The 27,546-nt window shown below is 42.4% G+C and overlaps 1 protein-coding gene across 4 annotated transcripts in view; it reads left to right on the forward strand.

Moving 5' to 3' along the window:
- The window catches only part of GLT1D1 (glycosyltransferase 1 domain containing 1), a 115,646-nt gene that overhangs the window by 52,687 nt on the left and 35,413 nt on the right, over positions 1 to 27,546 (forward strand). For all 4 annotated transcript variants that reach the window (XM_027567047.1, XM_027567048.1, XM_027567045.1 and 1 more), the window contains 2 exons: positions 11,340 to 11,435; positions 12,440 to 12,489. In XM_027567047.1, the coding sequence (XP_027422848.1) occupies positions 11,340 to 11,435; positions 12,440 to 12,489 (146 nt within the window). The remainder of the gene's footprint in view (positions 1 to 11,339; positions 11,436 to 12,439; positions 12,490 to 27,546) is intronic.

The following is a 27,546-nucleotide window of genomic DNA, read 5'->3' on the forward strand; positions in this document are numbered from 1 at the left end:
AGACCTGGGTTTGATCCCTGGGTTGGGAAGATCCCTTGGAGAAGGGAAAGTCTACTCACTCCAGTATTCTGGCCTGGAGAATTAAATTAAATTAAATACTAAATTAAATTCTAGTCCAAGAGTGTTGGGAAGAAACTGACCTGTGTCAGGAAGAAATGGACCCCCTCTGAGGGCTCCATTTGGAATCTGATTCAAAGAAAACAGATCCCCCAACTTCATATTGTTAATTGAGCCTCAAGTAAAACTCAAGTTTCCTGATGTCCTAATCTTGTGTGCAAAGTATCTTCAGGTCAAGAGGTGCTGTACTTGAGGAACCACTTCTTGGGAGTTTAATCTACCCTTGGACCTGATTTAGATATTGAAGTTCAAGATTGTCCTGATGCCATAGTGGATTGAGACTTTGCAGGTCTTCGGGAGGGCACAGTGTAGTCTGCATATGGGAATGATGTGAATTGTGGCCGGAGTGAAGACTGTGTTACATTGTATTATCCAAAGATTGTCACAATAATACTTCCATTCTCACATGATTTTAAATGAAAAAGTAATAAAATTAAAAAAAAAATTCTAGTCCATGGGGTCGCAAAGAGTCGGACATGACTGAGTGACTTTCACTTTCTTCCACTTTGGGTTGTTTTCCATTTTTAACTGTTATAAATAAAACTACTCTCCACATGTTTGTACAAGAAATCTGGTGACATTTGTTGGAATTTCTCTTGGATAAAGCCTGTAAGTTCAATAGCTTGAGTATAGGGTGGATACATGCTTAACTTTATAAAAGAACAGTCAAATACTTTTTGAAAGTGTTTTATACTTTACACTTTCAAAACTATTTTACACTTCCACACACACTGATGAGAGATCTACTTATGGCACATCCTTGCCAACAATTGGTGATTTCAGACTATTCAATTGTAGTTATCCTAGGTGATAATGAATTGGTATCTGACTATGGTGTTGGCCATTCATGTGTCTTCTTTGGTGAGATGTCTAGCCAAAACTTTTGCCCAAATTTTTTAGCACGTTGTCTTTTAATCCTTGATCTACAGATAGTTTTTAATTTATTTGTTGCTGTTGTTCTGGATAAAAGCTCTCTCTCTCTATATATATATTTTTTAATGTTGACAGATTTGTCTTTTTTTTTTTGGTTGTGCTGGGTCTTGGTTGCTGTAAGGGGGCTTTCTCTAGATGCAGGAAGTGGGGGCTACTCTAGTTGCAGTGAGCAGGCTTCTCACTGTGGTGGCTTCTCTTGTGGTGGAGCCAGGCTCTAGGTGTGCAGGCTCAGTAGTTCTGGCACATGGGCTTAGTTGCTCTGCAGCTTGTAGAATCTTCCCGGACTAGGGGTTGAACCCACGTCCCCTGCACTGACAGGTGATTTCTTAACCATTGGACCACAAGGGAAGCACATGGGCACAAGCTTTCTGTCAGAAAAGATTGTGATACATAGATTGTGAATATTTTCTTTCATTCTCTGGTTTACCTTTTTGTGTTCTTAACCATGTCTTTTGAAGAGCAGAGGTTTTAAATTTTGTTCAAGTCTAGCTTATCAATTTTTTATTTAATGGTTAGTCTCTTGGAGTCCTATCTAAGAAATCTGCTTACCCTAAGGTCAAAAAAATATTTTCCTTATTTTCTTCTCCAGAAGTCTTAGCTTTTCCATTAGGATTGTAATCCTTCTGAAATTAATTTTTGTGTTATGGTAGGAGACAGGGATTGAAATTAATTTTTTTCCTATAAATTCCAATATCACTGAAAATGCTTTTCAGCGAATTGCTCTAGTCCCTTTGCTGAGAATCAGTTTACTGTATGTGTTGCTTTTATGTACCTCTATGTTGTTGTTAGTCGCTCAGTTGTGTCCAATTCTTTGTGAGCCCATGGACTATAGCCCACCAGGCTCCTCTGTCATTGGAATACTCCAGGCAAAATACTGGAGTGGGTTGCCATTCTCTTCTCCAGTGTATCTGTATATACCCACTCTGACGTCAGTATCATGCTGCCTTGTTGCTGTAGATTTATGGTATGTCTAGAAATCAGGCAGTGTTAGGCGATGACTTTGTTTCAGAATTGTTTTAGCTCTTCTAGGTTTTTTGCATACCCATATAAAATTTTAGAATCATCTTGTCAGTTTCTATAAAATCTTGTTGCACTGAATCTATAGATCATTTTAGAAAGATTTGATATCTTAGCAATTCAGTTCAGTCACTCAGTCGTGTTCAACTCTTTGCGACTCCATAAACCGCAGCACACCAGGCCTCCCTGGCCATCACCAACCCCCCAGAGTCCACCCAAACCCATATCCATTGAGTAGGTGATGCCATCCAGCCATCTCATTCTGTCATCCCCCGTCTCCTCCTGCCTTCAATCTTTCCCAGCATCAGGGTCTTTTCAAATGAGTCAGCTCTTCGCATCAGGTGGCCAAAGTATTGGAGTTTCAACCGAAACATCAGTCCTTCCAATGAACACCTAGGACTGATCTCCTTTAGGACGGACTGGTTGGATCTCCTTGCAGTCCAAGGGACTCTCAAGAGTCTTCTCCAACACCACAGTTCAAAAGCATAAATTCTTCAATGCTCAGCTTTCTTTATAGTCCAACTCTCACATCCATACATGACCACTAGAAGAACCATAGCCTTGACTAGACGGACCTTTGTTGGCAAAGTAATGTCTCTGCTTTTTAATATGCTGTCTAGGTTGGTCATAACTTTCCTTCCAAGAGTAAACGTCTTTTAATTTCATGGCTGCAGTCACCATCTGCAGTGATTTTGGAGCCCAGAAAAACAAAGTCAGCCACTGTTTCCACTGTTTCCCCATCTATCTGCCATGAAGTGATGGGACTGGATGCCATGATCTTAGTTATCTGAATGTTGAGCTTTTAGCCAACTTTTTCACTCTCCTCTTTCACTTTCAAGAGGCTCTTTAGTTCTTTTTCACTTTCTGCCATAAGGGTAATGTCATCTGCATATCTGAGGTGATTGATATTTCTCCCGGCAATCTTGATTCCAGCTTGTGCTTCCTCCAGCCCAGCGTTTCTCATGATGTACTCTGCATATAAGTTAAATAAGCAGGGTGACAATATACAGCCTTGACGTACTCCTTTTCCTATTTGGAACCAGTCTGTTGTTCCATATCCAGTTCTAACTGCTGCTTCCTGACTTCCATACAGGTTTCTCAAGAGGCAGGTCAGGAAGTCTGATATTCCCATCTCTCTCAGAATTTCCCAGTTTGTTGTGATCCACCCAGTCAAAGGCTTTGGCATAGTCAATAAAGCAGAAATAGATGTTTTTCTGGAACTCTCTTGCTTTTTCCATGATCCAGCGGATGTTGGCAAGTTGATCTCTGGTTCCTCTGCCTTTTCTAAAACCAGCTTGAACATCTGGAAGTTCACGGTTCATGTATTGCTGAAGCCTGGCTTGGAGAATTTGTCTTAAAATCTCCGAACATGATATATCTTTCCATTTGCTTGGGTCTTATTTATTTTCACAGTGGTTTGTAAAGAAACATAATAGTTTCTTTCATGTCTTTTAAAACTATTTGTAAGGATTTTATTATTTTTGATGTATTATGAAGAATTTTTTTTTATTTCAGTTTTGAATTTTAGTTGTTGCTAGTATATAGAGGTACATTTGGTTTCTGTACATTGGCATTATATCTTGAAATCTTATTATTTATTTATTCTAATTACATCATGTTCTTAATTCCTTTTTTGTATTTAAAATACTATAAATGTATCCAAACAATCCTTTTTGTTGGACATTTAGATTTTTATTATTTATTAAATAATTTTATTTATTATTTTTATTTTTGTTTGCCCTGGGTCTTTGTTGCTGCACGAAGGCTTTCTCTAGTTGCAGTGAACGGGGGCTACTCTTCTTTGTGGTGCACGAGCCTCTCATTGCGGTGGTTTCTCTTGTTGCGGAACACAGGCTCTAGGCACACGGGCTTCAGTCGTGTCAGCGCTTAGGCTCTAGAGTGTGGGCTCAGCAGTTGTGGTGCACGGGCTTTAGCTGTTCCATAGCATGTGGAATCTTCTCAGACCAGAGATAGAACCCATGTCCCCTGCGTTGGCAGGCAGATTCTTAACTACTGTACCACTAGGGAAGTCCAGGGCATTTAGATTTTTAAAAACCTTTTTGATATGCAGGGATGAAAGTGCTAGGATTTTAATCTTCATATGTCTGCCCAAATGTTTTCTTAGGAGCAATTCCTAGAGAAAGAATTGCTGGATTAGATTATGCATTTAACCAGAGCTTTCATACATTTTGTGTGATGGTCCCTTGGAGAGATGCCATCAGGGTGCGTGTCCATCAGTGAAGCTCTGAGAGTTCCATTTTCCGTATGTATGGTGCCATTGTGTTTTTTGTGCTTGGTATGATCGAAGCATAATCATGGTATTTAAGCAAAATTTTATTGTACAGGATCTTTAAGTGTAGAAAGTTAAGTTGTCCACAGATGAAGCCCATAAGCGTAAGCTGCTTGGGATTATAACTGCCTTACAGGCTGATCAGCCCAATAATTCTGGTGAAGGTGCTAGAATAGCTATAATAATCTCAGCAAGGACTTCCCTGGTGGTCTAATGGTTAAGAATCCACCCTCCAATGCAGGGGACATGGGTTCAATCCCTGGTCAGGCAACTAAGATCCCACATTCCGCAGGGCAACCAAGCCCACTAAGCCCATGGGCCACAACTAGAGAAGCCGGTGCATTGCAGCCAAGACCCGAGGCAGCCACAAAATTAAAAAAGAAAAAATAGAATTAAGGGATGGTATGGGGAGGGAGGAGGGAGGAGGGTTCAGGATGGGGAACACATGTATACCTGTGGCGGATTTATTTTGATATTTGGCAAAACTAATACAATTATGTAAAGTTTAAAAATAAAATAAAATTGGAAGAATAAAAAAATAAATAAATAAAATCTTTAATAAAGAAAAAAAAAAAAATAGAATTAGCTCAGGAAATGCAATTTGAAGCCTAAATAAAGATTCATCTCTTTTAACCTGAAATGTTCTCCTTAAAGACAACAATGCAAGGGTATCTTTAGAGGGAGCTGAAGTTGCACGTCCTGCTATAAATGTCAGAGAAGAGCGTGAAAATGCAAAATCAGTGCCCTACTCGCAGCAAACAGGAAGACACCCCGGCCTGTTATTACTCCAAAAACTTCAAACAGAACCTCCACCACGTACTCCATTCCATTCCCTTGAATTCCATTCCCTTGAAAAGAAGAAATTTTCAAGCATTTGATGAGAAATAATTTTCCAAGTGTTTTACATCAATCTCGGCTACAATGGCAGAGCTGTTGTCAGCATTACAAATGAACCCATGCGGTCCGATTGCTTTATCGTGTCAGGAAGTATAAGCCGTTATTCAGAACCTGGGGGCCTGTTTTAAATCGCCTGCTGTAAGGTTATTCCATCATCTGTATATCACAGGTCACCGTTACGGAGTAACTAAGATTCATAATTTCCAAAAAGAGGGTGATTTGTCATCCAGTTCTGTAGCCTAATGTTTGCTTGTTTCATCGGTCTTACTGTTGAGTGATTAACGGAACAGCCAGGAGATTTTAAATACTCCTTAGACAACATTCCCTCTGGAGACCTGCTCAGCTGCAGTCCATTCTTAATGTGTGCGATTAGAAGGTGTAAATGTATTCAGAATAGATGGGCTTAGGGGAGCTGTGGTTGTGGCTGCGGGAGCTGACTGTGGATAATGGCTTAAGGATAAGATGGAGAATTCAGCAGCAACTCTGGGTTTTATGATCAGATGTCTGTTCTCATTTGTATGGTCGTTCATCTTTGTCAGTTCTGGAGTTCAGACTCCAGAGATGGAGCATCTTTCTCACCCATCTTCTGTCTTTAACGCTGTCCTCTGGAGAATTCGAAATCTGTGATTGTGTTTTGTCACTTCCACCCTGAGACAGTGAAAACAGAAGTTACAGTGAGCGACTTCTCTGGTGGTCCAATGATAAGGCCACTACACTTCCACTGCAGGGGGCATGGGTTCGATTCCCGGTCGGGGATCTAAGATCCCATGTGTGCTGCAGTGCTGCCATTAAAAAAAGGTTGTAATGAATTTGATGAAGACTGTGAGTGATCAGTTACTCATCTTCTGGATTCCTATGAATTATTAACCTTAAAATCAAAGTTTTTTTTTTTTTTTAACTCTTTATTCTATATGGAAATGTAGCCGATTAACAATGTTGTGATAGTTTCAGATGGACACCTAAAGGACTCAGCCATACATATACATGTATCCATTCTCCCCCAAACTCCCCTCTCATCCAGGCTGACACATAACATTGAGCAGAGTTTCCTGTGCTATACAGTAGGTCCTTGTTGGTTATCCATTTTAAATATAGCAGTGTGTACATGTCCATCCCAAACTTTCCGTCTCTTCCTCCCATTCTTCCCTACTGGCAACCACAGTTTCTTCACTAAGTTCATGAATCTGTTTCTGTTTTGTAAATAAATTCATTTGTGCCATTTCTTTTCAGATTCCTCACATATAGGATATCGTATTTCTCCTTCTCTGACTTACTTCACTCAGTATGGGTGGGTTGGGAAGGGTCTTAATGAATGCTTGGTTTAAATAGGCAGATAGCTGATGAATCCCCAGGGTTTATAGTCACCTTCTTAAACATCTGATGTCAATTTTAGGATGCATTCTCCTTTAAGGTACACTTTAGGTTTGCTGAGAATGTTCAGTTATATTTCTAAATCTCCTTAGTTTAAAACATTAAATCAGTTTTATGCCAACCAGATTCCATGTTAAAATAGGTCAACTAGGAACAAATAAAGAATAAAATAGAGTAAGGGCACTAAAGAAAGTGAAATGTTAGTCGCTTAGTTGTGTCCAACTCTGCTACCCCCATGGACTGTAGCCCGCCAGGCTCCTCTGTCCGTGGGATTCTCCAGGCAAGAATACTGGTGTGGGTTGCCATTCCCTTCTCCAGTGATCTTCCCAACCCAGGGCTTGAAACCAGGTCTCCTGAATTACAGTCGGATTATTTACTGTCTGAGCCACCAGGAAAGCCTAAAAGGCACAAGTGGCATTATTCACGTGATAGTCACACTAGCACTTCTGATCCAGAGGTATGTGTTTAGACATCAAGTTAGTGACCTGGACTTTGAGTTTTCAGGTACATCTTGCATGTTGTTATGGTTCCATCATCCATGATTTTTGCTTTGATTTTTATTTATTTGTTTGACTGCACAAGTCTTAGATGTGGCGTGTGGGATCTTCAGTCTTGGTTGCACCACGCGGCTTAGTTGCAGCATGTGGGATACAGTTCTCTGACTAGGGATCGAACCCAGGCCCCTGTGCTCTGGGCGTGCAGTCGTTAAGCACTGCACCACGGGGGAAGTTCTAATTTTTGTGTTTCAATACCAGTAACTAAAGCATGTAGAGTAACGGTGCCTCGAAGGCCATCAGTCCTGAAACTGTAAACACTTGACCTGGCCACACCTTCTTGGGTTTTATTCTCACTTTATTTTTATTTTCGTTGTTTATTTTTCTCTCTCCTTTAAAACTCAGTATTCCTATATGGATACTCTAATATGCCAACACAGATGGTCATATTTTCCTTCCTCAGGCTGCTCTGAGGAAAACTCACTTGTTTTTCAGATGGAAAATTCCTGTTATTAGATCTCTTTCTGCATTCACAGCCCCCCAAAACAGATTTTTCAACTTAACATTCACTAAGTCTGATCACTCAGCAGAGTTCTTGAATTTTTTTCAAGAACAACAACAACAACAAAATAAGAGCTGCTGGAATAGAAAGCAGCAAAGAAAGTGACTTTAAGAAGGATTGGGTTCTGTTCTGGAACAAATTCAGAGGACTTGGAGTGTGGTGCTTAGTCTGTCGCGACCGATATGGTGTCAGACCATGAAAATGACACATTTTGTTTAGAAGATAAAAATACCATTCTCCAGGAAATGGTAATATTGGAAAGACACGTAAATGGGTGTTTAAAGGATGAGTTCAAACCTTGGTTCATGTGAATCCTGGATCTTAGAGGAAAAGTCAAGAGAAGAAAAATAAGTTTTGGGTTAAAATGAGGAGATGAAATCCACTGAAAAGTTTAGGTGGGTCTGTGCCTGATCTCCGAGCCTCTACAGGCCAGTCTGTTTTGTTCTTTTTTAAAATCAGAGAATGAACATAGAACATCTCCCCAGGAGAGGCTGAAATGGAATCACTCCAGATTGATGCGTTCCCAAGGGGGGCCTGAGACCTTGGTTGTGTGATCAGGATTTTTGAACTTCATTTCCTGAAAATGATGTTGGTATATCTGAAAAATGCACATAAGCTCTCAAACCCAGGTGCTGTCTCTGCATTTAATTTAAAATTTGTTTTTAGAAAATTCCTAAAATAAGACAAAGCATTTGATTCTTTATTTGATCCTGTTCTAATGTCCTTTTCTAAATTCCTGTGACATTTAATCTTCAGCCCAGGAAGAAGTGGGGGAAGAGAAGCAAGGGGATATGGGATTAACTCTGTCTCCTTCTAGAGTCTAGTAGGTCGGGGAGGAGAAGGGCCAGGAGGATTCCAAACTCAGTTCAGTGAATTGGCACCAGCACTTTTAAAAAATGAAGTGAAATGGAATAGAAAGTATCAGAGTGCCTGGTATATAATAAGTCTAAATGATTCTTTGAGACTGTACTGTGTATGTGTGTAGCTGTGAGTGTAAATAATTATATCTCATGGGTGAAGGATGGCAATATAAGTCACAAAGCATTCTAAAGATCAGTGTTATCGATTATGGATTATTTTCTTACAAGGTTGGCTTTCCTAGGGACCCTGGGGTACAGATACATCGAAGATCACTTTTTTTCAAGGGTCTTCCGAACCTGCTTTTCTTAAGAGATTTAAGGGTTTTCTAAGAGGACATCTGAATCTTAACATTTCAGTTAAGATTTTCTCCAGAGCTAGTTATGCATTATTATTATTATTAGCTTTTGTGATTGTGTCGGTGTGCTCTCAGTGTATCTTATTATATTTATTCTAATTATGTTACTAAAAAAAGCACAAAGGAGGGATTTCCCTGGCAGTCCAGTGGTTAAGACTCTATACTTCTAATGCAGGGAAAGCGAGTTCAATCTCTAGTTGGCTAACTAAGACCCCACATGCTTCAAGGCATGACCAAAAGATTTAAAAAAGAAAAAGAAAAAAGTCACAGAGGAAATGAACTTGTTTCCATTGAGAATTCGATGAATGAGGGGACTTCCCTGGCGGTCTAGTGGTTAGGACTCAGTGCTTCCACTGCAGGGGACACAAGTTTAGTCCCTGGTTGGGGAGACCCCAGACATACCCACACACCCATACCATACCCAGCCATACCCGCATACCCACATACCCACAAAGCATGCAGTGTGGTCAACAAAACAAAACCAAACCAGAAGAGTACAACAAAAAAAGAAGTGGATGAACGAAATGAAATGTACGAATGAACACTTTCTCCTTGCATGGCTTTATGTCCAGTTATATGCATTTGCAAATGATGACGTTTTAGGCTCACTGGGGTTAATGATACTAATACTGTCTGTTGACCCTGTGATATGGCTGTGTAACAAACCACCTCAGCATATGATGACTTAAAACAACCACAATGCATTTCGTGGGTCGGTGATTTAGACTTGGGGCTTTCCTGGTGGCTAAGATGGTAAAGAATCTGCCTGCAGTGCAAGAGACCTGAGTTTGATCCCTGGGTTGGGAAGATCCCCTGGAGAAGGGCATGGCAACCCACTCCAGTATTCTTGCTTGGAAAATCCCATGGATGGAGGAGCCTGGTGGGCTACAATCCAAGGAGTCGCAAAGAATCGGACATGACTGAGCGACTTCACTTTCACTTTGTTTTCACTTTCCAGTATTCTTGCCTGGAGAATTCCATGGACAGAGGAACCTGGTGGGCCACAGTCTATAGGGTCAAAAGAGTCAGACATGACTGAAGCGACTTAGCACACACGCGCAGTTTGGACTTGGCTCATCTCTGCTTCCTCTGTGTGTATTGGGCTCACTTGTAAGTTAGGCTGAGGCCTGAAAGGTCCTGCATGAGTGGTTGAGTCTCTCTCCACCAAGTATACTTTTAAGGAGGCAGCCCAGCCTATGAGGCAGCAGTATCCCAGTGGGTGGGGGCTTCCCAGGTGGCTCGGTGGGTAAAATATCTGCCTGCAACACAAGAGACGCAGGTTCAATTCTTGGGTCGGGAAGATCCCCTGGAGGAGGGCATGACAACCCATTCCAGGATTCTCGCCTGGAGAATACCATGGACAGGAGGAGCCTAGCGGGCTACAGTCTCTAGGGTCACAAATTTGACGCAACTGAAGCAACTTAACATGCATGCACACATGTCCCAGCGGGTGAGGGCATTGGACCCCAGCCTTCAAGACCAAGACTTGGGAATCACTTTCACTTGCTCTGTTATTTTTTTTTAAATATTATTTCTTTATTTGGCTGCACTGAGTCTTAGTTGCAAAATGTGGGATCTAGTTCCCTGACCAGGGATCAAACCCCGACCCCCTGTACTGGGAGCTCAGAGTCTTAGCCACTAGACCACTAGGGAAGTCCCCCCTTGCCGTGTAATTAATGCAAGTCACCAGGTGAGCCCAGCATCTAGGGGTAGGGAAATGGGTTCCACCTTTTGTTGAAAGGGACCACAAAGAATGTGTTTTACTTGTGTGTGTGTGTGTGTGTGAGCTCAGTTGTGTTCGAATCTTTGTGGCCCCATGGACTGTAGCCCTAGGAGCCTGGTGGGCTACAGTTCATGGCATTTCCAGGCAAGAATACTGGAGTGGGTAGCCATTCCCTTCTCCAGAGAATCTTCCTGACCCAGGGATCAAACCCATGTCTCTTAAGTCTTCTGCATTGGCAGGCTGGTTCTTTACCACTAGAACCTCCTGGGAAGCCCCAGCCTTACATGATAGCTTTCAAATGGCAAACCAAAACTTTTCTCTATCTGTGGGTGTGTATATGTACTAATATATGAACTTAAGAGGACATTCCTATATAAACCATTTTTCTGGTTTCATAAAGAAGACATTCTTCTTAACTGGAATTTCACTGAAATATTTTCTATGACTCATGGCTGACGTTTCAGTAATAACTGAGTCAGTTCTCTGTTGCCCCCTCCCCTGAATTGCAGTGGGAAGTACCTTTATGTTTATTAGGCCAGGCTCAGCTCGGGCTGAGCCATCAGAAGAACTGTTAGTTCATGCAGTGAAATGAAAATAAAGGTTTGGTATGGGCACACCTGGCTGAAAGGTCAGAGCCGAACAGCCTCTGACCTTTCTTGTCATCAAGTCATGGAGCTGCGTTCTCTCCTTTGAATATATCCTGAACTCTTCTGTTGCAGAGATTAACCAAAGTGCTGACAATCTACACGTGTTTCTCCTGATCTGTGGACTCAGACAAGTGAAAGACCCTCTCTATTTGGTGGATGCATTCTCCGGTATGTGTTCCCGGGTGACCCCTCGCCTGCGGGATTCCACTGGGGTTCCCATCTTCGAAGGTCTCTCCTTAGGACTGTGAGATTTCTCATTTTTTTTGCCCACCAGCAGAACTGTTTCTAGATTGTTCCTTTGGAAACAACCAGAAAAATAATCGCACCGTGTAGTCATTTCAGTCGTTTTCTACCTTCCTGTAACCTCGGCTTCTGTTTTGCTGTTGTTGTTCAGTCTCCCAGTCATGTCTGACTTTTTTGCAATCCCGTGGGTTCCTATAGCCCACCAGGCTCCTCTGTCCATGGGATTTCCCAGTCGAGAATACTGGAGTGGGTTCCCATTTCTTTTCTCCAAGGGATCTTCTCAGCTTCTGAGAAAATTGTGAAAAATAGCCAATAATGATAAGGCTAAAATAATTTTACCTGGAAATAGTTTACACATGCCAGTTTGTATGATACATTTGGAGTTTTGTTGCACTGCTTAAGTTAGTCTATAGACTCCAGTGCATCCTACTGCTGCTGCTAAGTCGCTTCGGTCGTGTCCGACTCTGTGCGACCCCATAGACGGCAGCCATCCCTGGGATTCTCCAGGCAAGAACACTGGAGTGGGTTGCCATTTCCTCATCCAATGCATGAAAGTGAAAAGTGAAAGTGAAGTCACTCAGTCCGACTCTTATCGACCCCATGGACTGCGGCCTACCAGGCTCCTCCATCCATGGGGTTTTCCAGGCAAGAGTACTGGAGTGGGGTGCCATTGCCTTATCCAATATGCATCCTAACTACCTAATAAATTAGATATCTGAATAATATGCAATGGTCTAGAAAAAAAGTTTTCCTTTAAACCATAAAATGTCCAATACTTACATTTCAAATAATTATAAGTTGCTAATATGAAAGCAAAATGATATGAAAGAATTTATATTGTAGCACAGTTAGTACTGAACTGACTTATGTTTTCAGCTGTGACTTAAAACCATTTTAAAAGTCTTCTTTTTTTCTTTTTTCTCCCCAAGAATGGCATCAAGAAGAGCCCAACGTTTACATGGTTATTGTTGGTCCTGAAGTAAGTTGATTTGCTGTGAGCCTTGATCTCATCTCTATTTTCCTCCATTCTTTTTAGACATTTTATAAAATTAGTTACTTTTCTCACCCATATTTGATTTCTTTCTTAAGCAAATAAAGCCTGTTTGCCTTCTAAAAAATGAACACCAGACCAAGGTTAGAGATGATGACACTTTGTAAGTGTTTACAATTAATTTAATGCTACAAAGGGTAAGTAATGGATTCTCTTGGGACTAGAGGCATATAAAGAAAGTTTGTCTAAGTCAGTATATAAGAGAGATGTTACATGTGGTCCAGATCTCTTTGAAACTCATTGGAAGTGCTCAACAGACATGGAGCTGTTCACCCAAGCACTGGATTAGGTAATTGACATGCAGTTAGAAGCCAAGTAGGGTGGAGAATAAGAATCTATAAGCACGAGCATCCCCCTTCACTGGGGGATGTCCTTGGCTGACCGTGGCCATCGTCCAGGGAACAGAGGTCAGTGGAAGGGCTTGGGGGTGCGGCCTCTCATCTCCCTGGGACTCCGGACACCCCCACTCCCCATTGGCGGATCTGGAGGAAGCAGGTGATCTGTTACAGAGTCGATTCTTTTTTTTTTTCAATTGTTACCAAGGCTGTGTTTTTTTTGTTGTTGTTTTATTTTATTTTTGACCATGCAGCTCTTTGTTGAGCTCTTCTTTTCTGCATGGACTTTCTCTAGTTACTGTGAACAGGGGCTACTCTCTAGTTGTGGTGCGAGGGCTTCTCACTGCAGTCTTCCTTTGTTGCAGAGCACGGGCTTAGTTGCCTCATGAAATGTAGGATCTTGGTTCTCGCACCAGGGATTGAACTCATGTCCCCTGTGTTGGCAGGTGCACTCGCAACTGCTGGACCACCAGAGAGGTCCCCCGCTCGCAGAGTCAATTCCAAGCGCACAGGACTCAGAGACTCTGGGTGGCAACACTGGTCATCTCGTGAAAACAAACGTTGACTGGCTCTGTCCAAGCAGTTTAGAAAACAGAACCCTCGTCCCACCAGTTGGGATGTAACCCTGCAGGAAGGATGTCTCGTCTTCTCTTCATGGGGTGTCTGTATCGGGGCTGCGTCTTGTTCCCATGAATGACATCTCCCACTGCCTTTCCCTTCCGCCCGGCAGGCTGACTCTGGGCCTGTTAAATGCCTTCGTGACATCCTTGTTCTATTCTGTAGTTTCTCATCTTGTCAGTTTCCTGCTTCCCTAGGGACCCATGAGGTATGCAGTGGAAGTGGCAAGCTTTTCTCAGTATTCTAAAGACCTCTGGAAATACTCCATTTACCTGGAGAAAGGCCCGCTAGCCTAAAACATATACCAAGAGCTAGAATTTGTAGGGCTACACTGGTTGTCACACGGAAGATGAATCGCTCCACCATCCATGTTGTTTGTTGGTATAACAGGCACTCACATATACACACCTGCATGCACACACACACATCACACACAGGCTCAGGGCCAGGCTTTAGATGGTTAGCAAGAGAATTCCCAGTGCACTAATGAATGTTAAGTCACATAGTGGCAAAGCTATTACTATTATTATTTTAATTCTCTTATATCCTTCTGTTCGAGCAGCATGATTGAAAAAGTTTTAATTTGATACTGAGATTCTTGCTAACCAAGAGAGAAGACTGCAAGCTTAGAGCCATGGCAGTAGCAGTTATCTTGAAAGAATTTAGTAATGTGGCTTTCATTTTCACTGCTTTTGGTTGTATGGTTTGGTTCCATTTATGATGCATGATACTGGTTTTCCAACTCTGAAAATTTCCTTTAAAAATTAGTTGATTAAAAAAATGAATTTATTTCACAAATGTATTAAATAAACAATAGTAGAGAGGGGGCACAGATGTGATGAATTGTGAAAGTACGCAAATAGCCAGTTTGGGAAGCGGTTTTTAATGAAGAGTCAGTGTGCCTAGGAGATGCAGGTTTGAACCCTGGGTCAGGAAGATCCTCTGGAGGAGGAAACGGCAGCCCATTCTGGTATTCTTGCCTGAAAAAAATCTCATGGATAGAGGAGCCTGGTGGGCTACAGTCCTTAGGGTTGCAAAGAGTTGGGCATGGTTCAGCATGCGTGTGCACACACACACACACAGTGTATCTGGAGGCAGAAATACCAAAAGAATAATACTTGGTGGAGAAAAATGTTCACAAACAACTCTGGCCTAATGATGACCTGATTTCTCTGTTTGACTTTTTCTGTCATGCTTCCTTTTAAGGAAACCTGGAGAGAGGTGGCAAACTTCAAAGTATAGCACCAACATGTGCCAGAAACCCTTTTCCAGGAACATAAAGACTGAGGTGGTATTTTAGCTGGTACCGGAGTCAGAGCAGAGGGAGAGGCTAGGGCGCGTGTTGTTTTCCCGCATCTATTAGCACCTTCCTGTTTAACTCACTTGCCTACCAGTGAGGGACGCCATTTGCTTCATAAAGACTTTCTAAGTCATGGTCTCTTAGAAGAGGCACTTCTTTTGTTTTTGCTTTCTTTTGGCCGTGTCAGGTCTTTGTTGTTGGGGCTTTGTTATGGTGTTTGGACTCTCAAGTTGTAGTGCAGGGCTCAGTAGTTGTAGCGAGAGGGCTTAGTTGCTCCGAGGCATGTGGGATCTTAGATCTCCAACCTGTATCAAACCCACGTCCTCTGTATTGGAAGGCAGATTCTTAACCATTGGACCACCAGGGAAGGCCCAGTTGTTTTGTTTTCTAAACAATTAGGAAGGCTTTTTCATCCCCAGGGGAAAGAACCGTATTTTCCCATTTGTTTTTGAAACATACAAGCTTCCCTCTAACTTTAGTTGGCCTACTTTTGAAAGAACAGTGATTGTAAAAAATGTGTTTCCTTCCTCCTAATTTCACTGCAAAGAAATTAGACTCTCGGGCTCTGGGTTGGGAGGCAGTAGGGGAGGGTGGAGACTGTGGCAAACCGTAGCATCACTGACTGGGAGCATGATTCAGCCGCAGCAGGGTTTACATCCAGAGATGCAGGCTCCCTTGTCAACCTTCCAAGAGAAGTCACAGCCCAGAGGCCTTTTTTTTTTCCTCTTTTGAAAAAAATGTATGTGTGTGTGTGTGAAATTTTTAAGTGCTCGCAACTAGCTAGACAAACATTCGTGTGTGGCCACGCTCTGTCTCTCTCTCTCTCTTTGTTCACCTTGTCGGTCCTACAAAATGCGTCTCTGTATTTTCTTTCTTTTTTAAAAAGTTGTATTTATTTATTTGCTTTGATCACACGAGTCTTCATTGCTTCACATGGGCTTTCTCTAGTTGCAGCAAGCAGAGGCTACTCTCCTGTTGCAGAGCGTGGGCCCCAGGCCTGAGGGCTCAGCAGTTGCGGCTTGAGGGCTCAATAGTTGTGACTTGGGGGCTCAATTGCCTTGTGGCATGTAGAATCCTTCTGAACCAGGGATGGAGTCTGTGTCCCCTGCATTGCCCAGTGGATGCTTAACCACTGGACCACCAGGGAAGTCCCTGTATTTCCTTTTTTTGTAACTTCCAGAGGGAGGCAGTGACTTTGACTCATGACTGTTTCCTGATGAGAATCAGGAAACAGATGGTGACTTGAGCTGGCCGAGACAAAGCAGGTTTACAGGGACCCTGGGAAAGTCGTGTCTTGGGAAGCTTTAGTGCGTCCACAATTTCTAGTGGAATTTCTCCTTTCCCCCTTTCTCCTCCCCTTTTCCAAGCTGGTCTAATGCATCTCTGACATACCTGAGGACATATTTCTTCCTGAGCCAATGCAGGTCCAGAATAAGTCTCCTAGAATGCCCCACCCCCAAGGCCCTTGGAGGTCCCTTCTGAAGCTGCATCTTCAGCCACTGACTTAGTTTGTGTGAGTGGAGCCAGGAAAGCAAAGCAGCAAGGGAATAAAAGAGAAAGAGGAGCCTGGAAAGGGAGCTCTTGAGTGAAGGGCCGTGAAGGATTATGATCTGAGAGTTACTGGTCCTTAAGTTCATTGCCATGAATTAGTAATAATTCTCAGGCACTTCTTCCACAAGGCGCTCCACTATCTGTAATTTAAAACCCTCTAGGAAACAGAGAAAGGCATCTTGGGTTGCAAATTTGCCACTTGGGAAAACCAGCTGTAAGCACCTGGCAGTGTGCCAGGGCCACACTCAGTCTGGAGATTTCCTGGGATCTGCTCACTTCTCCTCCACCAACCAGAGAAACTGGATCTTCCAGATCTAACTCTGCCTCCGAGATGCGGCTGCCTTCTCAGGCTTGCACAGACCTGAATGCAGAAGCAAGCGTTTGGGACCTGACTCCTGTTTCTTTGTCTTGGTCCATCTGGGTGGCTATAACCACGTACCACAGACGAGGTGCCTAAGAAACAACAAATTTATTTCTGACGTTCTGGAGGCTTCGAGTCCAAGGCGAAAGTGCCAGCTGTGTCATTTTCTTCTGGGGTACTCTTCCTTTATCTTTTTTTTTCCTTCGATTTTTGGCTCTACTGGATCTTCGTTACTGCATACAGACTTTCTCTAGTTTCAGCGGGCAGAGGCTACTCTCTAGTTGTGGTGCCCAGGTTTCTCACTGTGGTGGCTTTGCTTGTTGCAGAGCGGTCTCAAGGGAGGGCTCAGTAGTTGTGGCGCACAGGCTTAGCTGTTGAGGCATGTCGAATCTTCCCAGACCAGGGATGGAACCCATGTCCCCTGCACTGGCAGGCGAATTCTTTTTTTTTTTTTTTTTTAATTTTTAATTTAATAATTTTAAAACATGTGTTCCCCATCCTGAACCCTCCTCCCTCCTCCCTCCCCATACCATCCCTCTGGGTCGTCCCAGTGCACCAGCCCCAAGCATCCAGCATCGTGCATTGAACCTGGACTGGCATCTCGTTTCATACATGACATTTCACATGTTTCAATGCCATTCTCCCAAATCTTCCCACCCTCTCCCTCTCCCACAGAGTCCATAAGCCTGTTCTATACATCAGTGTCTCTTTTGCTGTCTCGTATAGAGGGTTATCGTTACCATCTTTCTAAATTCCATATATATGTGTTAGTATACTGTATTGGCGTTTTTCCTTCTGGCTTACTTCACTCTGTATAATAGGCTCCAGTTTCATCCACCTCATTAGAACTGATTCAAATGTATTCTTTTTAATGGCTGAGTAATACTCCATTGTGTATATGTACCACAGCTTTCTTATCCATTCATCTGCTGATGGACATCTAGGTTGCTTCCATGTCCTGGCTATTATAAACAGTGCTGCGATGAACATTGGGGTACACGTGTCTCTTTCCCTTCTGGTTTCCTCAGTGTGTATGCCCAGCAGTGGGATTGCTGGATCATAAGGCAGTTCTATTTCCAGTTTTTTAAGGAATCTCCACACTGTTCTCCATAGTGGCTGTACTAGTTTGCATTCCCACCAACAGTGTAAGAGGGTTCCCTTTTCTCCACACCCTCTCCAGCATTTATTATTTGTAGACTTTTGGGTCGCACTGGACCCACCTGGGAAGTCCAGAATCAGCAAGCAAGTCTTTGCTTGCTTAGTCCTCGGAGCTGTCTGGGATCTTTTATCAGAATGCCAATCCCATTCATGAGGGTTCCTGCATCACTTCCCAAAGACCTATGATCCCAAATATCATCACCTCGGGGATTAAGATTTCAATGTGTGAATTTTAAGGGGGATACAAACATTCAGCCCCTAGCAATATCCCTGCCTTCTAATGGGTCTTTATCAAATCTAAAGAGAATCAGTAGCCACCATCACAAACACCTTGCTGCTGCTGCTAAGTCACTTCAGTCGTGTCCAACTCTGTGCGACCCCATGGACTGCAGCCTACCAGGCTTCTCCGTCCATGGGATTCTCCAGGCAAGAACACTGGTGTGGGTTGCCATTTCCTTAGTAGACAGAATAATTTGAGTTTCTGAAATACTAAGGCAGCACTGAATATGATTAGTCACAAATTCAAACCACTTGTTTCCTTCTTGGCTGCCTCTTCCCTACAAAAGTTTTCTTTCTTTTTTTGGTTACACTGCCCAATTTGTGAGATCTTAGTTCCTCAACCAGGGATTGAACCTGAACCCCTAGCAATGATAATGCAGACCACCAATGAGTTCCTCAGAAGATTTAAAACCAATATTTTGATATGTAGACACACATTTCATATCCTCCAATAATTCAGATAAGCTAGTGTCTCTTAAGTGTTATGTTTCTTTGCTTTTTCTCCATAACCAGTGGTATGCTGGTCAGTATTGAACAACTGGTTCTGTTGGGATGGGCAAGGTGGTAAACCCTATTTTTAAAAAAAATTTTTTAATGTGGACCATTTTTAAAGTCTTTATTAAATCTGTTGCAATATTACTTCTGTTTTATGTTCTTTGGGTTTTTTTTTAAGCTCCCTGACCAGGATTGAACCTGCGCCCTGTGTATTGGAAGGCGAAGTCTTAACCATTGGACCAACAGGGAAATCCCAAGCTGTAGTTTATAAATAAAGCCTTATTTGCCTATTGCTGTAAAAATGTTTTCCCATGGCCAGTTTCAAATTACCAGACAGCAAGTAAAGCCAACTCCAGCACATTTTACATGGTGACCCATCACACACACACACATACCCCAGAAACAAGCTTAATTAAATAATCCTCTTGATTCGTGTATGTCACACAGTCTGTTTTTCTTTAAAAACCTGTTCCATGCCTCTGCTTTGATATTTCATGTCATTAAAACAGTGCCTATTTTTATTCCAAGATTGATTTCATGATGTGCTTCATGATTCGAAGTTTGGAAAACACTGACTTGGGCCACACTGGATGGTTATGTGTGTGTGTGTGTGGCCCCTAAACATACTCCCTCTTGAAAGCCAGTGCGTTGGCTGCTTCCTTAATGAGATTCCCTCCCCGGATCGTGGCCTGGCTTCGATATGCTTCTCGTGACCACTCAACTTAAACAAGCTCTTCCCTATTATCCTTGCAAGATTTCTAGGCATCTATCAGTTTTCAGTGTCAAGAATTCAATTTAACACCACTTTGGAATACAGAAGTAGGAGGAGACTAAAAGGGTTTTACACTTGACATTGAATCTTTGCTACAATGCTATGGGTTAATACACTGATCTTTTGGAAATGAATTTGAGAAGTGGGTCAGAGGTCAAATCTTGGGACACATTACAATTCATCTTTTAACCATTATCTCTTAGAGCGGATTAAACACCCCAAGTACTACAATTATTTTTGACATCTGATGTGAATACACTCTTCTTCCATTCATTTTTTTTTTCCTTTGTTAACTGCTAAGCTCAGTGACTGAATAAACGCTTTAAGTCTAAATTGAACCCTTTAGGAGGACCGTAGCCTTTCTGGGTCATGTGCAGGTCCTCTTAGAACAAAATTGCATTGACTCAGTTAGTGAATATGTCTTGAGAAAGAGCTCAGTCTGTTTTTAGGGAGTGCTCACAGTGCATTCAGCAGTGATTCGTGCTCCCTTTGTCCGTGTCTCTGCATGGAGCCTGGTCAGATAGGAGACCCCAGTGAAGAAGCTACACAGCTCAGCCTGTGCCCCTGGGTGCAGCCTCAGACCAACTTCAGCACAAGGACATGTATTAGGAGATGATAAGAGCTTCTAAGAGAATTGTTGGGGAGGCTGAAGATCAGGTTTGACTACATCCGTTTCTTAGTCTCTGGGTCATTCCCTTCAAGGTCCATGGTCTGCCATGGGTTACCTCTGCCATTTTGTAAGGAGAGGACCAGGCACCTAATTCCATTTCCATCAGACCACACCCAGTGGGCAGAAGTGAGAAGATGCACAGGGGAAGCAGAAGAGGTGAAATGGATGCCAAATATTCAAAGCAGAAAACTGATGATAGTGGCATATGCAAATCACCGATTTGTTTGTATGAACGATCAGACAAGAACTGAATACTTTTGTAGGTCACTTAATGGATATCAACTTGGCCCTTATGTTTAGTCCCAGAGAATAGAATACACTTGGCCCCTGCCTGAGTGGACATGAGGTCTGGTTAGGAAGAGAGATGACAGGTAACTCTAGACTGGAGGTGTATCTGCCAGGACAAGGGAGCCCATGGGCTGGGCTGCATACAGCATTCACGTTTGTTCCTACCATGTTCCGTGGTCCAGATCAGAAGGCAGTTATCACCCTCCCTTTGGAATATTATTGCTCTCCTTTTTAATCAACGCTCATCTCTCTACCAACCATTTATAAAATACTAGAGAGAGAGAATGTTCGGGAGAAGGCAATGGCACCCCACTCCAGTACTCTTGCCTGGAAGATCCCATGGATGGAGGAGCCTGGTAGGCTGCAGTCCATGGGGTCGCTAAGAGTCGGACACGACTGAGCGACTTCACTTTCACTTTTCACTTTCATGTATTGGAGGAGGAAATGGCAACCCACTCCGGTGTTCTTGCCTGGAGAATCCCAGGGACAGCGGGGCCTGGTGGGCTGCCGTCTATGGGATCGCACAGAGTTGGACATGACTGAAGTGACTTAGCAGCAGCAGAAGCAGCAGCAGAGAGAAGGTTGGGCTTCCCAGGCGGCACTAGTGGTAAAGCACCCACCTGCCAATGTAGAAGACGTAAGAGACGCAGTTTCGATCCCTGGGTTGGGAAGATCTCCTGGAGGAGGGCATGGTAACCCAGTCCAGTATTCTTGCCTGGAGAATTCCATGAACAGAGAAGCCTGGCAGGCTACAGCCCACAGGGTCGCAAAGAGTCAGACACAACTGAAACGATTTAGCACACACGCAGAGAGAGTGTTCTTAGATTGCTTTAAAAAAAGTGGTGATGCTGTGTATGTTACACAGCTAAAAAATAAAGTGATCATTCTTAACAAGAGCATTTCAAAAAGCGAGATCCCAGTCCCCTGTTAAATCTACTTAATCCTTCATTACTGCTTACTGCTGGCAAGTTTGTTAACATCTTTAGAACAAGATCGAATCATCCCTGTCAGGCAAAGGGTAGTTCTGCATGGCTGGGTAATAGAGTGATTGCATGCTAGCTGGGTACCCTTCACTGCTCTGGGCCTCAGTTTCTCCATCTGTAAAGTGGACATGACTCAGAAAACACTACTCAGAAAACTCATAGTTTCCTATGAGTCCAAAATAAGCGAATACTTGGCATAGCACCTGGTTCATAGGCAGCATCATAGGGGCGTTTAATTAAAGAATGAAAGAACTTTCTGTGCTGATGTTTCCTTTGTGTGTTGACAGGCTAAGATTCTGTTTTAGCTGCAGGATGGTTTGAGTTAGACGCTGGTTTTCTATTAAAGCTTCTTTGATCTCTCGATCCAACCATTTTGGCAAAGCATGTGGTTTCTGCTTGCAGGGGTGTATGGAGTGGGTGCATTTTATGGTTCTCTTTGATAATCAGTGTGGTAGGAACATTCAGCTCGTGCGTGACAGCTTAATGACTTCCCACGATAATTTCTTATATCTAAGATGATTTTCCTTCAGCCTGGGAGTTGAGACAATGTATTTTGCTAGAAAGTAAATAAGCTTAGAAGGAGGAAATAGAATTTTCTTTGCTGCTTGCCATGCTCTCGCTTTTTAAAATTTCATAACATGCGCTTTCACTAAATAAAAATATCTACCCTTCTTTTTTTTTTTTTTTCTTTCTCTTGTGTTTTGTTCCCCTTGGTTTCACTAAGAGATTTGAAAATGAACTGATGTGGAAGGCAAGCCCAGAAAAGTTTAATGCAGTTTGTACTTTCAACTTGAAAGTTGCTGTTACACCTTCAGCTAAATTTTAGTTTAAGGGTTATGTTAGTTGCTCAGTCACGTCCAACTCATTGTGACCCCATGGACCACAGTCTGCCAGGCTCCTCTGTCCCTGGAATTCCCTAGGCAAGAATACTGGAATGGGTAGCCATTCGTTTCTCCAGTTAGGTATTTCAGCTATCTTTTACATTTTTTTTTTTCCTTGATGAAATCTTTTCCCCTAATCATGAGAGAAGAAACATGTTTAAAAATTAAAAACAAGAGGAATTTCTGTTTTTTTCTAATAAGAAAAAAATTTTTGGCCACACCATGGAGCATGTGGAATCTTAGTTTCCTGACCAGGGATTGAACTGGTTCTCCTTGCTTTTGAAGCACAGAGTGTTAACCACTGGACCACCAGGGAAGTTCTGAGGAATCTGTAACTAAAAATTATCATAAGTAAAGCATGTATGTCAGAATTCATGGTGGTAGTTGTTTAGTTGCTAAGTCATGTCTGATTCTTACGACCCCATGGACTGTAGCCTGCCAGGCTCCTCTATCCATGAGATTCCTCAGGCAAGAATACTGAAGTGGATTGCCATTTCCTCCTCCAAGGAACTGAACCTGGGTCTCCTGCATTGTAGTGGAATTCTTTCCGCTGAGCCACCAGGGAAGCCTCATCAAAATTCTTAAGTGTTAGTCGCTCAATCGTGCCTGGCTCTTTGCGACCCCATGGACTGCAGCCCACCAGGCTCCTCTGTCCATGAGAGTTTCCAGGCAAGGATACTGGAGTGTGTTGCCATTTCCTTCTCCAGGGGATCTTCCCAACCCAGGGATCGAACCCAGGTCTCCTGCACTGCAGGCAGATTCTTTACTGACTGAGCTGGTCAAAATTCATATGTAATGCCAAAAGAAGGCTTTCATGAAATTGTTTACCTTTTCATGATGAGATATTAGGGTTATAATATAATCGAATGGCTTAGGATAATTCAAGTGAAAAGAATCAAAAGTAGGAAACAGAAAGGTAGAACCAGTTGGAAATCATTCATTTAGCAAATATTATCCAGCACAGAACTAGCGTGACCTTGGGAGGAAAATGAAGATGTATAAAGAGAAGAGTTGGACAAATACCCAACAAGTACCAAAAAAAGTAGGTCCATGTTTTATAGGAGGTGGTAGAAAAGTTTGAGAGGAGACTTTACTTCCTGTTTGGATGATCAGACAAAGTTTCTCAGAGAGGGAACTTTTGCCTGTGCAGTGGGGGATGAATGGATTTTAAGGATTGAGGTTGGCCTTCCTGGTGGAGAAAAAGACATGTAATTAGGAGAGAGGTGAGAAGCAGAGAGTAAATGTTACTGAGTCCGAATTCATACTGCCTGCTGCACGACAGGCCAATAAATCAAGAAATGAGTTGTTAAGGTAAGAAATAGCAACTTTATTTTGGAAGGCCAGCAGACTGAAAAGATGGTAGACTAGTGTCCCAAAGACCCATCTTCCATACAGATCTGCTTCTACAGAGCGCAGCTCTGCGTGCTTGGCAAGAGACAAGTGAGGCATCTGGTTGTCTTTTTAGAAGACACCAGTCTGTGGAGAAGGCAATGGCACCCCACTCCGGTACTCTTGCCTGGAAAATCCCATGGTGGAGGAGCCTGGTAGGCTGCAGTCCATGGGGTCGCTAAGGTTTGGACACGACTGAGCGATTTCACTTTCACTTTTCACTTTCACGCATTGAAGAAGGAAATGGCAACCCACTCCAGTATTCTCGCCTGGAGTCCCAGGGACAGGGGAGCCTGGTGGGCTGCCGTCTATGGGGTCGCACAGAGTCGGACACGACTGAAGTGACTTAGCATCAGCAGCAGCAGTCTGTGGGCAATTCATGCCAAATGTGCCACAGTTATGCCAAAGGACATTCACCCAGCATGTTGCATACACCGAGAGTATCCCTAAGACCCTACTAGGACAGAAAACATTTCACTTCTTAAAAAAAAAAATTATCTTCCCATTTGATATTTCTAAATGTTACATTTTTCCCCCATGGGGTCAAAAGCTACCTGTGTAATTTTGAGTGGAAAAATAGGGGGCAGAAATCAGGGGTCACAATTTTTCCATTTCCATTTGTTTGAGAATAGTATTAAAAGCAGAGACATTAACACAGGTCAGAATGTTTCAGCAAGCAAGTTTCAGAAGTTGAATTTTATAACAATAAACCTGTTAAAATATTGCCAGCATTTGGATTTTCTTAAACAAATGTCTTTAACAATTTTTTTTTTATTGATATGGGTGTACCTATGGCTCGTAAAAAGCCTCTTGATGAAAGTGAAAGAGGAGAGTGAAAAAGTTGGCTTAAAGCTCAACATTCAGAAAACTAAGATCATGGCATCTGGTCTCATCACTTCATGGTAAATAGATGGGGAAACAGGGGAAACAGTGTCAGACTTTATTTTTCTGGGCTCCAAAATCACTGCAGATGGTGATTGCAGCCATGAAATTAAAAGATGCTTACCCCTTGGAAGGAAAGTTATGACCAACCTAGATAGCATATGAAAAGCAGAGACATTACTTTGCCAACAAAGGTCCATCTAGTCAAGGCTATGGTTTTTCCAGTGGTCATGTACGGATGTGAGAGTTGGACTGTGAAGAAAGCTGAGCGCTGAAGAATTGATGCTTTTGAACTGTGGTGTTGGAGAAGACTCTTGAGAGTCCCTTGGACTGCAAGGAGATCTAACCAGTCCATTCTAAAGGAGATCAGTCCTGGGTGTTCTTTGGAAGGAATGATGCTAAAGCTGAAACTCCAGTACTTTGCCCACCTCATGCGAAGAGTTGACTCACTGGAAAAGACTCTGATGCTGGGAGGGATTGGGGGCAGGAGGAGAAGGGGACGACAGAGGATGAGATGGCTGGATGGCATCACCGACTCGATGGACATGAGTTTGGGTGAACTCCGGGAATTGGTGATGGACAGGGAGGCCTGGCGTGCTGCAATTCATGGGGTTGCAGAGTCAGACACGACTGAGTGACTGAACTGAACTGAACTGATGGCTGATTCTTGCTGATATATGACAGAAAACCTCAAAATTCTGTAAAGCAATTATCCTCCAATTAAAAAAACAGAGTGGCAAAAATTTTTTTATTGAAATATAGTTGATTTACAAAGTTGTATTTCAGGTATACAGAACAGTGATTCAGTTATATATATATTCTTTTTTAGGTTCTTTTCCATAATAGATTAAGTGATTCAGGTATACACACACACAGACACACACACAGACACACACACGCACACATTTCCCTGGTGGCTCAGTCACTGCACTGCCTATAGTACAGGAGACCTGGGTTTAATCCCTGGATCAGGAAGATGCCGTGGAGAATGGAATGGCAACCTACTCCACTATTCTTGCCTGGAGAATTTCATGGTCAGAGGAGCCTGGTAGGCTACAATCCATGGGGTTGCAAAGAGCTGGACACAATTGAGCAACTAACACACTCACACAAACACACATTAAATATATATTCTTTTACAGGTTCTTTTCCATTATAGGTTAAGTATTGTTCCCTGTGCTATACAGTAAGACCTGTTTATCAGTTTTATATACAGTAGTGTTTGTGTGTTGGGCTTCCCTGATAGCTCAGTTGGTAAAGAATCTGCCTGCAATGCAGGAGACCCCAGTTTGATCCCTGGGTTGGGAAGATCTGCTGGAGAAGGGAAAGGCTACCCATTTCAGTATTCTGGCCTAGAGAATTCCATGGACTGTATAGTCCATGGGGTCGCAAAGAGTCAGACATGACTGCTGTTAATATATCCCTCTCTCCATGCCTTTCCCCTTTGGTAACCATAAGTTTGTTTTTTGTCAGTGAGTCTATTTCTGTTTTGTGAGTAATTTCATGTACATCATTTAAAAAATTCCAAATATAAATAGTATTATATGATATTTAAAACAAGTACGTTTCTTGTTGATGGCAACTAAGTGGTCTTTGCAGTATTTTAATCATATGGTAGGTTCCATCTGTTCAGTACACTTTTGAGTTGCTTTACATACATGTGTCTAGTGGTGTGTATCTTCTGTACTGTTCCTGCAAGTTTGCTATTAAAGTATATTAAGCTTTTAAAAAATCTAGGAATAATTTCCATTTTGTTATACACCCAGATTTGCTGTGTCTACCATCAAAGTGATGTCATGACCTCAGGGGAATGAGTGAGCTTTGCGTTACTGGTTCTTTGGGATACATCTTCAGCATATGAATATTTTAAAGGATCTGGGCCCCTCCACACACACACACACACACACACACAGTATTTCCTTGCCAGACGAAACCAAAATGAAGTTTTTGGAAAACACAAAATTATTTTAGTATGACAAACTCTAGGGATATCATCATATTCATTAAGTCGACTTGGTTTGTAATTCCTGATACCTACTGGTGAGGTGTGAATGAGAATAGAAATTGAATCTGCCTTCACTTCTAAACTCATCTGCAGTAACAGGAAGAGCTGGCAGACACTGTATTTGTAAAATGTGTTTACACCCTCATCTACCTCTATCTTTGAAGACATGTTTAGAATTTTGTCTTACACTTGCTTAAGTTTAAGAATATTTTCTCAGTTATTTTAAAATTGTATTCATTGTTAATAAAACCTGGGGAGGGATGCAGGGTAAAACCTGTCTACTGATTGTTTCATTTAATAGTTTGCAGTTGGATGAAACAGACGCGATAAACATGCACTGCAGCTTCATCCTGATAGGATTGTAGGGACCCTATGACAGGTGGAAAGTTATCCGTAAAGATCCTCTTGGTACTTCAGGAAGTAAATTTACCCGAGAAGAGGTCATTGTGCATAAAGAGTACGTTAGTTTGGCTTCTGATGGTCAGGAATAAGGTGTGTTTTCTGTGGATTCTGTGATGGCCTTCAGGTGTGCAGGGTCTTGCTGAGAAGTATGGCAGTGTCACTGGGAAAGTACACGTTTGAGATGGAGTGTCTAGATATTTTTGTATTAGTGCTGCAATCTGCAGCTCTCACTCTTATGCATTCTAGCAAGGCTTTGATATTTAACTTTTCTTCTACTACTCATATAGCAGTTACTGTGTTTCAGAAAAAGTTGTAAGCACTGAATGTATTTTAACTATTTGATCCTCCCAACAATCCCACGGTGCTGTTATCATTCTCTTCTTATGGATGAGGAGGCTGAAGCCCAGAGAGATCCATTAATGTGCACATGGCCATGTGGCTAGAGATTGGTTTGGGAAGGATTTGACCCAGGTGGTCTGTTTCCAGAGCCTCACTCAGTCTGGACATCTACATATGAGTTTTCTTAAAAGCATGTGGAGTCAAAAAATGTTGGTATAAGAGACCAGTTTAAGAAACATTGCTATTAATGTTTGCATTAATTTAGCAAACATATTGA

The sequence above is a fragment of the Bos indicus x Bos taurus genome, chromosome 17 (assembly GCF_003369695.1).
Source record: "Bos indicus x Bos taurus breed Angus x Brahman F1 hybrid chromosome 17, Bos_hybrid_MaternalHap_v2.0, whole genome shotgun sequence".
In the NCBI taxonomy this organism is placed as follows: Eukaryota; Metazoa; Chordata; class Mammalia; order Artiodactyla; family Bovidae; genus Bos; species Bos indicus x Bos taurus.